Source organism: Lynx canadensis, chromosome F2, assembly GCF_007474595.2.
Source record: "Lynx canadensis isolate LIC74 chromosome F2, mLynCan4.pri.v2, whole genome shotgun sequence".
NCBI classification, from domain to species: Eukaryota; Metazoa; Chordata; class Mammalia; order Carnivora; family Felidae; genus Lynx; species Lynx canadensis.
Window position 1 is genome coordinate 26228983 of NC_044320.2, and position 13495 is coordinate 26242477.

Consider the following 13495-nt stretch of genomic DNA (forward strand, 5'->3'; position numbering starts at 1 on the left):
CGATATGAGATGAAAGTTGAACAGCAGAAAATCTAGTTTACTAGTCTAAGAATAGTTAGTGGTAACTATATAGCATACCTCACATTGAAAAATAAATAAAAGCAGATTATATGCATGTATTGCCAACCTCATTTTATATACCTTAACTGAGATAAAACATAACACAGATATATTTTATACTGCTTGAGAGATGCAATGTTTGCCTTTTTCTCTATCATCAGTTTATTGTTATTTTATTTTAACATTTTTGTGTGTATCTTTTCTGTAGCTCTTTGTGGAGGAAATATAACTGCAATGAATGGCACCATTTATTCTCCTGGGTATCCTGACGAATATCCTAACTTTCAAGACTGTTTTTGGCTTGTAAGAGTACCCCCTGGGAATGGAATCTACATCAATTTTACTGTGCTTCAAACAGAACCAATCTATGATTTCATTACTGTATGGTAAGCCAGCACCATTGTTGTTGATTGATTCAACTATATATAACGGTGTAACAGGTAGGAATGAAAACATATCACAACCCTCTGCACACATTGCCATCTGATATTTGAATTGGTGTGAGTAACCGAGGGTGACAGTGTGTGGTTTGTAGAATAAGACAAACAAGAGAAATAGGTTTTGGCTTATTTGCCCATGAAGTAGCTAAACACTTAGAACAAAAATTTTCATGGGTGAAAAAAGATGGAAAGCTATTATGAATAGCAGAATAAATGTAAGATAAGCAAGTTCTCTATAACACCAGTGAAATTTAAAAGCCTATGTTCAAATCATAATTATTTAATGAATGAATTTGTATTATAATTTGTTATAGAATAGTATCTTTGCATTATAATTATCCTGTTAATGAAAAATCTTTATTTAAAAATATATTATAAAGAAAACGGGGTGCCTGGGTGGCTCAGTTGGTTGACCTTCTGACTTCAGCTCAGGTCATGATCTCACGGTTTGTGGATTTGAGCCCCATGTTGGGCTCTGTGCTAACCGGTTGCTCGGAGTCTGGAGCCTGCTTCAGATTCTTGTGTCTCCCTCTCTCTCTGCCCCTTCCCCGCTCATACTCTGTCTCCGTCTCTCAAGGATAAATAAACATTGAAAAAAAATTTTTAAATTAATAAAATATGAAGAAAATCTCTACATTAATTCTTGACAATTGGTTACAGAACTACTAGATGAGTCTAAGATTCCTTCCAAATGTAATAGTCTTTGTTTCTCAAGATTATTTTGAAGAAAATAAAAGGAGGGCAAAACTCAAGTGTTTGGAACGAAATGGGTTGTGGCAAAAAAAGAAAAAAAAAGGACAATGTAATTGGTTACAACTAATATGGATGCATTTTATTTTGGCAAATATGTGATGTATTTTTATACTTTACATTTTTAGATATATTATTACCTAAATAAACATAAAATGTACCAATATGATCTGGCCCTCATTGGGTATTTCACCTCTTGTCTCTTTATCATTTCATAAGTAATACTTTCTTCAAATCTTGTGCAAAACTTCCTTAAAAAAAAATCTCAATCTCTTTCTCTTCTGTCTCTCTCTCTAACAGGGATGGACCAGACCAAAACTCACCTCAGATTGGGCAGTTTAGTGGCAATACAGCTTTGGAATCAGTCTATAGCACTTCAAATCAGATTCTAATCAAATTTCACAGTGATTTCACAACAAGTGGCTTTTTTGTGCTCAGTTATCACGGTTGGTATTATCTAAGAGTTTCTATTTTAGTTGACACTATTTCAATTTAAAACTGTCCTGGAAAAATTGAGTGTAATATATATTTAACCAATGATTGAAAAGGTATTAAAATTTGACACTTTTTTTTTTAATCATTTCAAACACACTTACTTGCAAAGAATGACCTCGTCTAAACGTTTAGGGGCATTAAAATGTGAGCAAATGGAAATAGGAAATAAATCAGTCAGTAATGACTCAGTAGAAAATAATCATTTTTGTGTGGAAACCAATAAAAGAGAACCAGCTGTTCATATTTTATTGCATGTAATTTTCAGACATCAATAGATTTTTCAATACAAAATGTTTAATCTATTCAACCTGCTGTGAGTCTTTCTAAAAATAGCATCCAATATCTTTATGCTTTGGATAATATTATTCATTTATACTCTTATTTCAAAACCGTTTCTATTCTAGAATCTTACAGTTTTAAGTGACTATTCCAGATCATTAAGTTCATAGCTTTTACTCCTGTGAAATAATTTATGAAGAGTTTCAATTTTAATTCTTTTTATAGATTTATTCTGGGTCCTCTCTTCATAACATTAACCTTTTGAAAGAACATTTAGATGGTTGACAGAGCTTTTTAAAAAAGTTCCTTTTATCTCAAATTCACTGTATTCCATTATAAATAAGAAAATGTTTATTCCTAAGGCTAAACCCTTTCTCTGCTATGACCATAGTTCCATAAAGCACTTTCTGCTTTATGATTTTGTCAGACCAACTCCCTGTGTAACCAACAGGATCAGTAAGCTACTGTATTACATTTACAGAAGCTATGTAAAGATTTGATAGATGAACATGTGCTTTGTCTTATTATATTAAATACAATGCAATATTTTCATCTTTTTTAATACAAAGTAAGAAAGCCTTTGATATTCAAAGCTTATATTCCATGAAAAATACCTTAATTCAAGTATGGTTATACTCAAAGATATTTAAAGCCCATCGGGTCTAGAAATAGAGAATAGACAGAAAATATTTGTTTGCTTAATCTCAGCATTTACCAGGCAGTAAATCGTATACAGTTTGTGCATTTTTAGTGGCTCACAGCTGTCAGAGCTGCATGTACACTCTGGCATTGGCCAATTAGAAAGTGAGGCATTCTGGGACACCCAAGTGGCTCAGTCAGTTAAGCGTCCGACTCTTGATTTCAGCTCAGGTCAGAACTTGATCTCACAGTTCATGAGTTTGAACCCCTGTTAGGCTCTGTGCTGACAGTGCAGAGCCTGCTTGGGACTCTCTCTCCCTCTTTGTTCCTCCCCCACTCAGGTGCGCTCTCTCTTTCTCTCTCTCTCTCAAAATAAATGGATGAACTTAAAAATATGGAAAGTGAGGCATTCAGTGAGATGACTTTTATTCAACGTGTTAATTTTTTTAAGAACTCATTTGTCTTAGGTTTTTGTTTTTTGTTTTTTTTTTTACTGAATTGGTCATTGATGCTGACAGTATGTAGGTACAGTCTAAGGCTACAAAAGTAGCTTTATTACTTTGATACATAATCTTAACCTGGGAACTGATACATTAAATAATAGTTAAGGTCAAAAGATGAATTGTTGCTGAACTGTATTTTGTACATGTTTTTTTCTCTTCAGGGGACCCTGCATAAATTTCTATTATTTTGTGTGCTGCCTGAACACGTACTAAAGAAGGAATTATTCATTGATAAAATCTGAATATCCATAAGATTAGCTCTGTAGAGAGCATAAATTCTTATAAAACTTTGGAGATGTTTCACAGGAGAAATATTGCCAAAGAAAAAGACGTCTGTGTGCGTGTGTGTGTGTGTGTGTGTGTGTAGAAAATATAAGGATGACTGAATGTCACACACAGAATATAAAGTGAATTTACATGGACATTTATATGAATGTCTATACATATATTCTCATTCCAAAATATGTTTCACTTGATTTTTATAACTAATTTTTGAGTCATGTACAATATAAGAGAATTAGCTTAGGGACAAGGAAGATCAAATATTCATTCAGCACTTTGTTTTCCAGTTGACTTTGGACAAGTTACTCTTTGGCTTTGGCTTTCTTCAGTTGTAGAACAACGTGGTGGGATTGCTGACAGGCTGAATGAGAGACTAACTCTAGAGAGAGAAATTACTCCAATACAGAAATATATTAGGTTGAACTATATTAAATTATTGTTCAAAAAATGCTGAATATTTGGCACATTTGTAGAGCTCAACCCAAGTAAGTGCTGTCGTTGTTACTATTATCAGCATGAGATTGCAGCCATGTTAGGAAACTGCAGGCAATGGATACTATACAGTTACCATAGTGCCCGGCAGAGTTAACGTTCAGTAAATGTTCCTTTCCTCGGCATATCTTATCTCACATTTTAGATTTTGTAATAGAGGGCTTATATTTATGTTTATACATTAAATTTCATAATAGGGCACGACTGCCAGAGCCTAGAAAACCCGCCATTGAATCAACATCCCTGGGAATCTTACCTAAACCTCAAAATAACCTTGAAATTTGAGAATGTAGCCAGGGCTCATGTTAAACATTGACAGATGTCTTCCATTCCACCCTCCTTAGTAGGATAATTTTCCTAAAGCACTGCTTTCATTCTGACTCTCCTTTTCAAGATCATGGGATCCCTACATTAAATCAAATTTAAAGCTACCCTATAATCCAGTTCAATGAATCTTTCTCCGCAGTGCGTGCCGGCCCTGAGTACAATCAGAATGGTTCTCGTGCTGCCTCCTCAACTCCCATTCCTAAATGATTTCTTACTCATATTCAGTTCTTTTTGTCTCCCTCTCTTAAGTTCCATATCCCCCACTTCTTGGTAATTCCAACTCATAGGGATCTTAACCACCTTCTAAATTATTGCACTTTTCTTACCAAACTTTTGAGAACTTAATGACATCATGGTGTATTCTTGCAAGTTTAATAATAGTGAGTACTTTTTCGAGGACATAGATCACATTTATGCTTCCTAACCTTTTTATATTTTTATTACTGAGTGATTATATTTTAGTGCTACAGTGGGAAGTGTGAGTTCAAATTTTTTTTTTTGATTTTGAGGTATATTACTTAGAACTTTTAAAGATTATTTTATGATCATGAAGATGAGTGCATATTTTCACTCACAGAGACAAAAAAGATGACTGTTTTCAAACTACTATTAATATAATTAATACAATATAATACGACTACAAATATAGTATTTGCTTCCCGAGCCCATTTTAGGAAGCTATGACTCAGTGCCAAAATGAGCTCCGTAACAGTCAAAATATTGGTCAAGTTGCTGAGTAATTTGATAAGTAAACCAGGGAGGTTATACACTATTTAACACTTATTTTAAGCTGATTAAGTCTATCTAAGCTTAGAATGGTTTACTCCCCAATTCAGTTTTCTTTAAACTCTGTTACTGATTTAATAGCTCCTTATGTTATGCCCTACTGTAAGTCAGAAGTGGTCTTCTTAGGACTTGTGTATTTATTTTATAAATTTGACACATTAATCTTTTCATATACTTTCTTAAGATCACACTGATCAGTTAGGCTTTATTTATTAATGTATTTTGAATATATTTGAAAAGAGTAAAAATGAGATTTTCCCCCTACCCTGACTGCCTTTATGACATTCAGCCAGCCATCTGTCTTTTATAAAATATCACCTTCATAAAACCTTTCATGATCAAAACTAACATTCATAAAAAGCTTTGAAAAATGAAAGTTCTGTGCAGTGAAAAAATAGGACAGGTGTAAATGTTGAGGCACTTTATTTCAGATATCATATTTCTTTTTTATCTGAGGAAATGTTTTTGTGTCTCTATTGCTGGGATTGTAATTTCCTAAAGTAAGAGCTAAATTTTCTTGATATCTGCCATAGAGTCAAGATGTGTTTGGCTTATAACAAATAATAACAACATTCAGTCCTAATCAGTGGCTTCCTAAAAGTAAATTACACAAAACTGGTTTTAACTGCATTGTTTTTGCAGACACTGACTTTCCATATCAATCACAATAATAGTAATAGCTACCATTTACTGAAAACTTAATATGTTGGATACTCAGCTAGCTACTTTTCATGTATTATTCCCAATTTTTGTGATAGTTTCACAAAGTATTATTACCCCCATTTTAATAATGAAAGAACTAAAAGAAAAAAATTAACCTACATCAAACTAGAGAACTAATAAATAGAAGAGCTGCCTGGAATTCAAAATAGTTTCATCGCACCCCAAAGAATGACCTCTTTTTAAATAATGACGACAGCATTAGCAACAATAAAAATAGCTAAAATATATAGAATTCTTACTAAATGCCACACAATGTCCTAAGCTGGTATTGCCTAACACATAGGTTATATTTATAAATTTTTTTAATGTTTATTTATTTTTGAGAGAGAGACAGAATGCGAGTGGGACAGGGGCAGAGAGAGAGGGAGACACCGAATCTGAAGCAGACTCCAGGTTCCGAGCTGTCAGCACAGAGCCCAACGCGGGGCTCGAACTCATGAACCATGAGATCATGACCTGAGCCGAAGTCGGATGCTCAACCAACTGAGCCACCCGGGTGCCCCACACATAGGTTATATGTAATGGTAAATCAAATTTTTCTTTAAAAATTCAGCCCACGTGATTTTCATTTTTAGCCAGGTAATAGGTCATCTCATTTTCTAAAAGATAACTCTCCTAATTAAAACTTAGAACTTCAAAGCTCTTAGTGCTTCTCTTCTTCAGGACCTACAAACTAACAAAAACATGTAGGTTTATTGCAACTTAGTATGTTCTTTACAGTTTCCAAAATGTGCTATAGTCACTATGTGAAGAGAAGATAGTTTTTATTGGGTGTCTGATTTATGGCAACCAAAACAACTAGGAAACTATAGTATAGCCAAAATATATATTTATTCATTTAAAACTGAAGGTAGTATTATTACACTTAAATCTATTATCCAGGGCATCACTCTTTCTAACATCAGAATATTAGAGGACCTCACTTTATATACAGATGACTTTCTTAATAACCATAATAGAATTCAATTTATATTTTCCATTGTTTTCCATTATTGGAACAACTGTAAAAGAATGAGTTGATTATATATCGGCTTCCAGATAATTTTTAAGAAATGTATTTAAAAGGCTTGTAATGTCTTTTAGGTCATCTTTTAAGTTTCTGTTGCCTTTACAATAAATGCTGCATTTAGGGAAAGTATATTTAACTCCACAAAGTCCCATCCTAAAAGAGACCGCTGCAGGTATAAGGACACATTTTATATAAAACATAAATCACCATTGCTTTGAACTATGTGACCCCTTTGGCTCACACAACCTAAAGACCTGACCTCCTTTCATATGTCAGTAGATAGAGCATTGAACTCAAAGTGTTTCATTGTTTGATATCTGGAGAGCATAGGGGGTTTGGACATCATACAATATTATATATATATATATATATATATATATATATATATATATATATATATATATATAATGTGGTGAAGAAACTAAAAAACCAAACTGATGAAACCATTTTGAGGAAAAGATAATACCATTTACTACTAAGTGACTAAAATCATGCCAAAATTGCTTACTGTATTTTGACATTTGGCTCTACGTGCACACCCATTGATAAGTTGTAGCATTGATTTTGTATGATGAGTAGGTTTATTTGTTTACTGTAATGAGTGAAACAACACACCATGAGGGACTCTGTGGTGCCCCAGTAAAGAGGGTATTAGGAGAGGCTTGTTACAGGAGTTGGGTTGTGTAAGATGGTTCTGGAAGGTTCAAGGAAGCATGATTTATCTCTGGATTGGGTGTTGTTAGAAAATTGGAGACGTTCTATAATTGGATGTCTTGGTACTTTTTTTTTTTCTAGAAGGTGGAAGGAATGGAACATACCTGGAACAATAATTGGTATGGAAGCAAATTTGCTCATATTAGCTGAGATGGAAGTCTCTTGGTCATTTTGGCAGTTTGGATAGTGTTGTTATTTTTTGTTGTGCTCAGACATAATTATGGAAAGGTCTTCTTTTTGTCTTGTTCCAACAAGGTCAAAGAGTTGTCATGTCTGATGCTAGATGTTAGTGAAATTGTTATTGGTCAACAGTGGAAAGTCAGGGCCTGTCAATTAGAGCCAGGCCAGTTCGAAGCTGAGAGAACACCTGAGCTGTGTGTTTTGTTTGTTTGTTTGTTCTATTTTCTTTTCAATATGCAGGGCAGTTTATGATAGTTAAAGATAGCTTATAGCATCTTTGTTTAAAGCCAAAAGCAAAGCAAACAATGGTGGTGAACAGGGAGAGGAAAATAGAGACTGACAAAGATCAAATGATGATGCTGATGTGTTCTGTTTTCTACTGATGTGCCAGGTGACTCAACTACATAGAGGAGAGATCCTTGGCATATCACTCTGCAGATTCTAATGAGCTTAGTACTAAGGCAAGATATTTTCAATGAGCTATCTGAATATTGGGAACTTAATTCATACAGCAGATATTGAAACACTTTTATGGATAATTCAGGACACTTCCTAATAGTTTTGTTTACTATACTTCTGTTATTCCATCTCTAAAGAAATACCAAGAATGACTTCTTATTCATTCTTTTCTCATGATAGGGACTTATTCAGTCTAAACTCTAAATCCAGACATGAGTCATTTTCTCCTGATTTCTAAGATTCTTCCTTATATAGGCAGAGAAACAAACTGATTGTAAAATATTAATGGAGTAAAAGTGATATTTGTAAGTAATTTAAGCACTGCTAAAACTTTCCTGTATGGTTCATATCAACTTGCTAGCAGATTTTCTCCAAGATGGAAAAAAAATGTGTGTATTATTTTTCTCACTTAATTAGAACTTGGAAGTATTTATTTTAAACACTCCTAACTCTTCTTTCAAGTGGGTCTGCTTTAATTTACTTTCCATAACTTTTGAAATAACATTGAAAAATGTGCATAACTGAACATATCCTTATCAATGCTTTTCCTCCTCCAAATCTTCCCTAAATCATGAAATTATTGTACTTCAATTAACCTGAGTCACCATGAAGCATACCAGTGGTTAGACAGAGCTTAGAATTTATAAGGGAACAGAGAAAATTATCATTTTTTCCTCTGTAAGAGATACTGTGTTGGTACTTGGCAGAAAGGTTGCACACTTGTGCTTTTTTGGTTTAGAGAAGGAATGGCAATTTGTCAGTGTTCTGTGTTTTTTATGAAGAAGCCTTTAATAGTTCAGTTGAACCGAAGTAGATAAATGTAGCATTCTTTTCTGGAATTGGGTTGAACATTTCATTATAAAAAAAATAAGAAATTAAAAATAACTGACAAATGTTGCCAGAATTAAACTTTAAAGTGATAGAGAACAAACTGAGGGTTGATAGAGGGAGGGTGAGGGATGGGCTAGATGAGTGATGCATATTAAAGAGAGAACTTGTTATAATGAGCACTGGGTGTTGTATGTAAGTTGCATGAATCACTAAACTCTACTCCTGAAACCAATATTGCACTGTATGTTGAGTAACTAAAATTTAAATTAAAATAACTAGCTAACTAACTAAATAAGATTAAAAAATAATAAAGTGACTTCAAGAAGAAAATCTGTTGGACCAGCAACAGGACATCTATACACATCTGAACCAAACATGGCACCATATAAGCAATAGTCATCCTCCAAAGATACTGACATGTAGAATATGATGCCCCCATGTAATTATTAACTAGTAAGTGGCATCGTAAATCTGAGGGACATGTCAAATGAAATGATTCTTATAAAAAAAGAACACAGGTTTAAGTCAGAAGTATATTCTAAATATGTAAATATCTATTATACAGCTTTTTTTCATTAATGGTCATAACTGTAAAGGTGCTTCTAAATAGAACAATCCGCGAAGCATGGACTAAAATATATGTTCTGCCTACAACCGAATGTGTGGCCTTGTTTACCTCATTTCATTTCTCTAGGCCTGTTTTATTCCTTCCACTCCCTAAAAAAGAAAAAAAAGTCAGACTAAATATTTGTATCATAACTTCTAGTTCAAACAATCTAGGGTACTACCCCATATAATATTGAGTATTCATCCTAGACCTGTTTATTTATCAAATGAGTTACTGAAGCTAAGGACTTTCTGTTATAGTGTAGTGTACATCTGGGTAAAACAAATAAGGAATCTCAGCATTTTCAAATATCCAGTTTAAAGCACAATAGAACCAACATGAATAGTTTGATGTGTCCTGGGAAATCACATGGGTACTAGCCCTTTGAATGACATCGGGGTTGTGAGCAGAGTCATGTCAGATTGAGATTATATGTGTCCGGGGCATAGCCGTAATCACAGCTGCCATGCTCACGTTAACCTTTGCCAAACAGGGACTGCATTCTCCCTTTGAAATGAAACGTGTCTGGCACAATTCTAAGCACTTTACAATATATTAACTCATCTTAGATTTATGTTTATTTTGCAGTTGAGAAAAGAAAAGCCCAGAGTCTGAGCAGTTTACCTAAGGTCACGGAGCTAACGAGTAGTGGAGCTAACAAATAGCAGAGCCAAGATTTGAACACAGTCAGCTTCCAGAATAAAAACTAGGTCAGGCTGCCTTGTGCACAAAAGGTTTTACTCATCAACACAAATTGGAGAATATATATCTTTCTTTCCAGTGATGTTTATTGGGTTGATAGAAACATCTTCAGAAAAATCAGAGCTGCACGGTTTAATTCCTCTTCAGTTACATCACACCTTAAACTGTTGCCTTATCACACCCTGCTCCTACCAACCAAGATAATATGCCTAAACTATTCATAATTATTTAAGTAATTCTCAAGTCAGAGTGTTTTTCATAAATAAAAAGTGAAACTTGGGAAAAGCGAAAGTATATTTTACCACATGTTCTTATTCATCGGCGAACACCAAATATGTGGAAGGAATTGAACTCCAATTTGATACAAGAGCTTACCCTTATAGAGTACTTACTATGTGCCAGGCACTGCTCCAAGTGCTTTGTGTATATAAACATTTTGATCCTTATAATCACCCTTTGAGTTGGCATAACATTATTACTATTATCACTGCTATTTACAAGTGAGAAGAAGTGAGGTTGAGATTAAGTAACTTGCCCAATATTTCCCAATTTGTCAGCATTGGAAACAGGATTTACAACCAGAGAGAGTCTGGACTGAGTTCATACTCAATATGGTAAGAATTTATTTCATATATAGCTTTTTCTCATTCATTATTCATTCTTTCATTGTCCTAGCATTCAGTCACTCAGCAAACATTTATTGACTACTTCCAGACCAGGTACTGTGTTATGACCTGAGAAGTTAGCTGCTGATAAGATAATCAAAAGTCCCTATTCTCACACAGTCTATATTCTAGTGTAAGGAAATGGACAGTAAACAATTCTTATGGATTGTGAAAATTGCCAGAGGGAAAATAGATGTGAAACAGAGTAACTGCAAGAGGTTAACTCTAGTTAACATGAGTTAATAGGGACAATGTCTTTATTTTAGTCATCTGAGGGCAAAGTTATAAAAAAACACAGGAAGATAGGTTTCAAGAAGGCAAGATAGATAAAAATAAAATTGTATAGAGCATAGTTTTAGACATGTCATCAAATGTTACCCTGTCAACCACTTGAGAGCAATGTTGATTAGGGAATGGGAGGGACTACAGTAAGGGTTAGATTGTAGATGAGTTTGATTTTTCAAAGTTTATTATTATGAGAGTGTAGAGATGTGGTTTAATATTTTTTATGAGGTGAGAATGGCATCATAGGTGGGTGATATGACAAATCAGGGGTACTTGAGTTTTAAGTGGAGGAGAGGAACTCTACATTTGCAGCTAAAATTATAAACCAGTCAATAGGTGGGGCTGAAGTTAATTAAACAAAGTTAGAGGCCCTTGGAGAATATAATCAAGACTTTTAATTTAATGTCAAGCCATTTGAGGACACTTGTGAGTTTTTTTAGATCCAATCAACAATTGTTTATTTAACACCCGCTGCAATATAGACTCTTTAGGAGTCTCTGGGTATCCACCTTTGTTCCCTTCCAATTGCATTTATTTTTCTTACTGTAGCCCGTTATTTTTTTAAAGGAGATATCTGATCATATTACTCCCAGATGTAAAACTCTTCACAGGTTTGTCATTCGCCTCAAATTAAAATAAACAAATCCTGAGTGCAGCCCATAGCCTCCTGTCGGACTTAGCCCCAATTTACCAGTCTTTCTCATCCCTTCTCACTCAGTCCAGGGCTCTCACCCAGCACCCCCCGCCCCCCAGCCTTCCTCTTTGCTGGCATTACACTTGCTGATTCCTCTGCCTGGGTTATTATTCTATGTGTCATCCCTCTCCCCTACACACATACACACACACACACACACACACACACACACACACACACACACACCTTGTTTCAGCTAGTTAATTCCCACTCATTAATAAGATAATTTGATTAATATCTTTCTGATAATTAGTGCCTTTAAGCGCACAATTGTGTCTGCATATTTTTCACTACCACGTTCCCAGCACATAAGATGTGGTGTCTGATACATACTAGGCCCCCCATAATATGTATTTAATAAACAACAAAATAAAGTGTTAGACACTACAGGAAATGTAAACATGTAGGAAATGGTCCCACACAAGCTAAACATGGAGCAACACTAACACATTAATGAGTAAAGGTGGAATAATTCAAGATAGTAGAACCCTTAATGCTAAGTGTTATGGTTCCAATATTCAGGCCTGCAAGGCTGTCAAAAATGACAGTGTATACTAGGGAATTAACATGGTAAATATAAGGGACCTGACAAAATTCAGATGAAATGTAGCAGACATCTCATATGAGGGATGGGTGAGAATTAAGGTAAGAAAGTTGCTTTATCTAAGATTACAAATTTAATCTGTAGGCCAATGTTTATACATTGACAGTAGGGAAATGGCAGCACCAAAATAATTCTCCAGTCCAAGTTGATTTGTCTGAAAATGCAGGAGAAAATATGGCTTAGTTTTCAAGCACGTGGCTCAAATTCTGGCTCATTGAACTGGGTAAATAATTAAACCATTCTGAAATGGAGTGTCTCTCTTAGCAACATGAGCTATTTACACATATCTTGATGTAGTAATTTGGGCATTAAATGAAGTAACTCATGTAAAGTAGCTTGCAGAGTTGTTTGCACACAGTGGACTCCTCAAAAATATAGTCTTACCTCCCTTCCATCGCTTCCTTTGTGTATAGGAAGGATTGCACTAGAGAGACACAGAAGGCAAGAAACATCCTGTAGACAAACTTAATAACTCATGTGCATTTATTTTCTAGGGCTGCTGTAATAGAGCACCACAAACTGGCTGGATTAAGCAAACAGAATTTTTTCCCCTCACAGTTCTAGAAGCCAGAAGTGTGAAATCAGTGTATCGACAGGGCCATCCTCTCTCCAAAGGCTGTATGTGAGGATCCTTCCTTGACGCATTCTAGCTGCTGGGGGTAGCCAGAAATCTTTGGCACTCCATTCTCTGTCCCTGTCACATGTCTTCCCTGTTCATCCATCTCTGTCTTCTCTCTTTTTATAGGGACAGCATGGTGTTTTAAGGGCCTGCCTTGATTCAATATGACCTCAAATTAATTCATTGTGTCTGCAACAACTCTATTTCCACATAACATTCTAAAGTTCCAAGAACGACATAAATTTTGACGGGCACTCAGTACAATAGGTTTGAAATGACAGGTCTACACTGAGAAGTTCGTAGAAAGAATGTAAAGACACTGGACAAATTGTAGACTTATTTTAGCAAAC

The 13495-nt window shown here is 34.8% G+C and overlaps 1 protein-coding gene across 1 annotated transcript in view; it reads left to right on the forward strand.

The window, feature by feature from the left end:
• Positions 1–13495, forward strand: part of CSMD3 (CUB and Sushi multiple domains 3) — a 1276067-nt gene that overhangs the window by 1161507 nt on the left and 101065 nt on the right. The window contains 2 exon segments of the mRNA XM_030304305.1: positions 269–446; positions 1551–1696. Coding sequence (XP_030160165.1) covers positions 269–446; positions 1551–1696 — 324 coding nt within the window.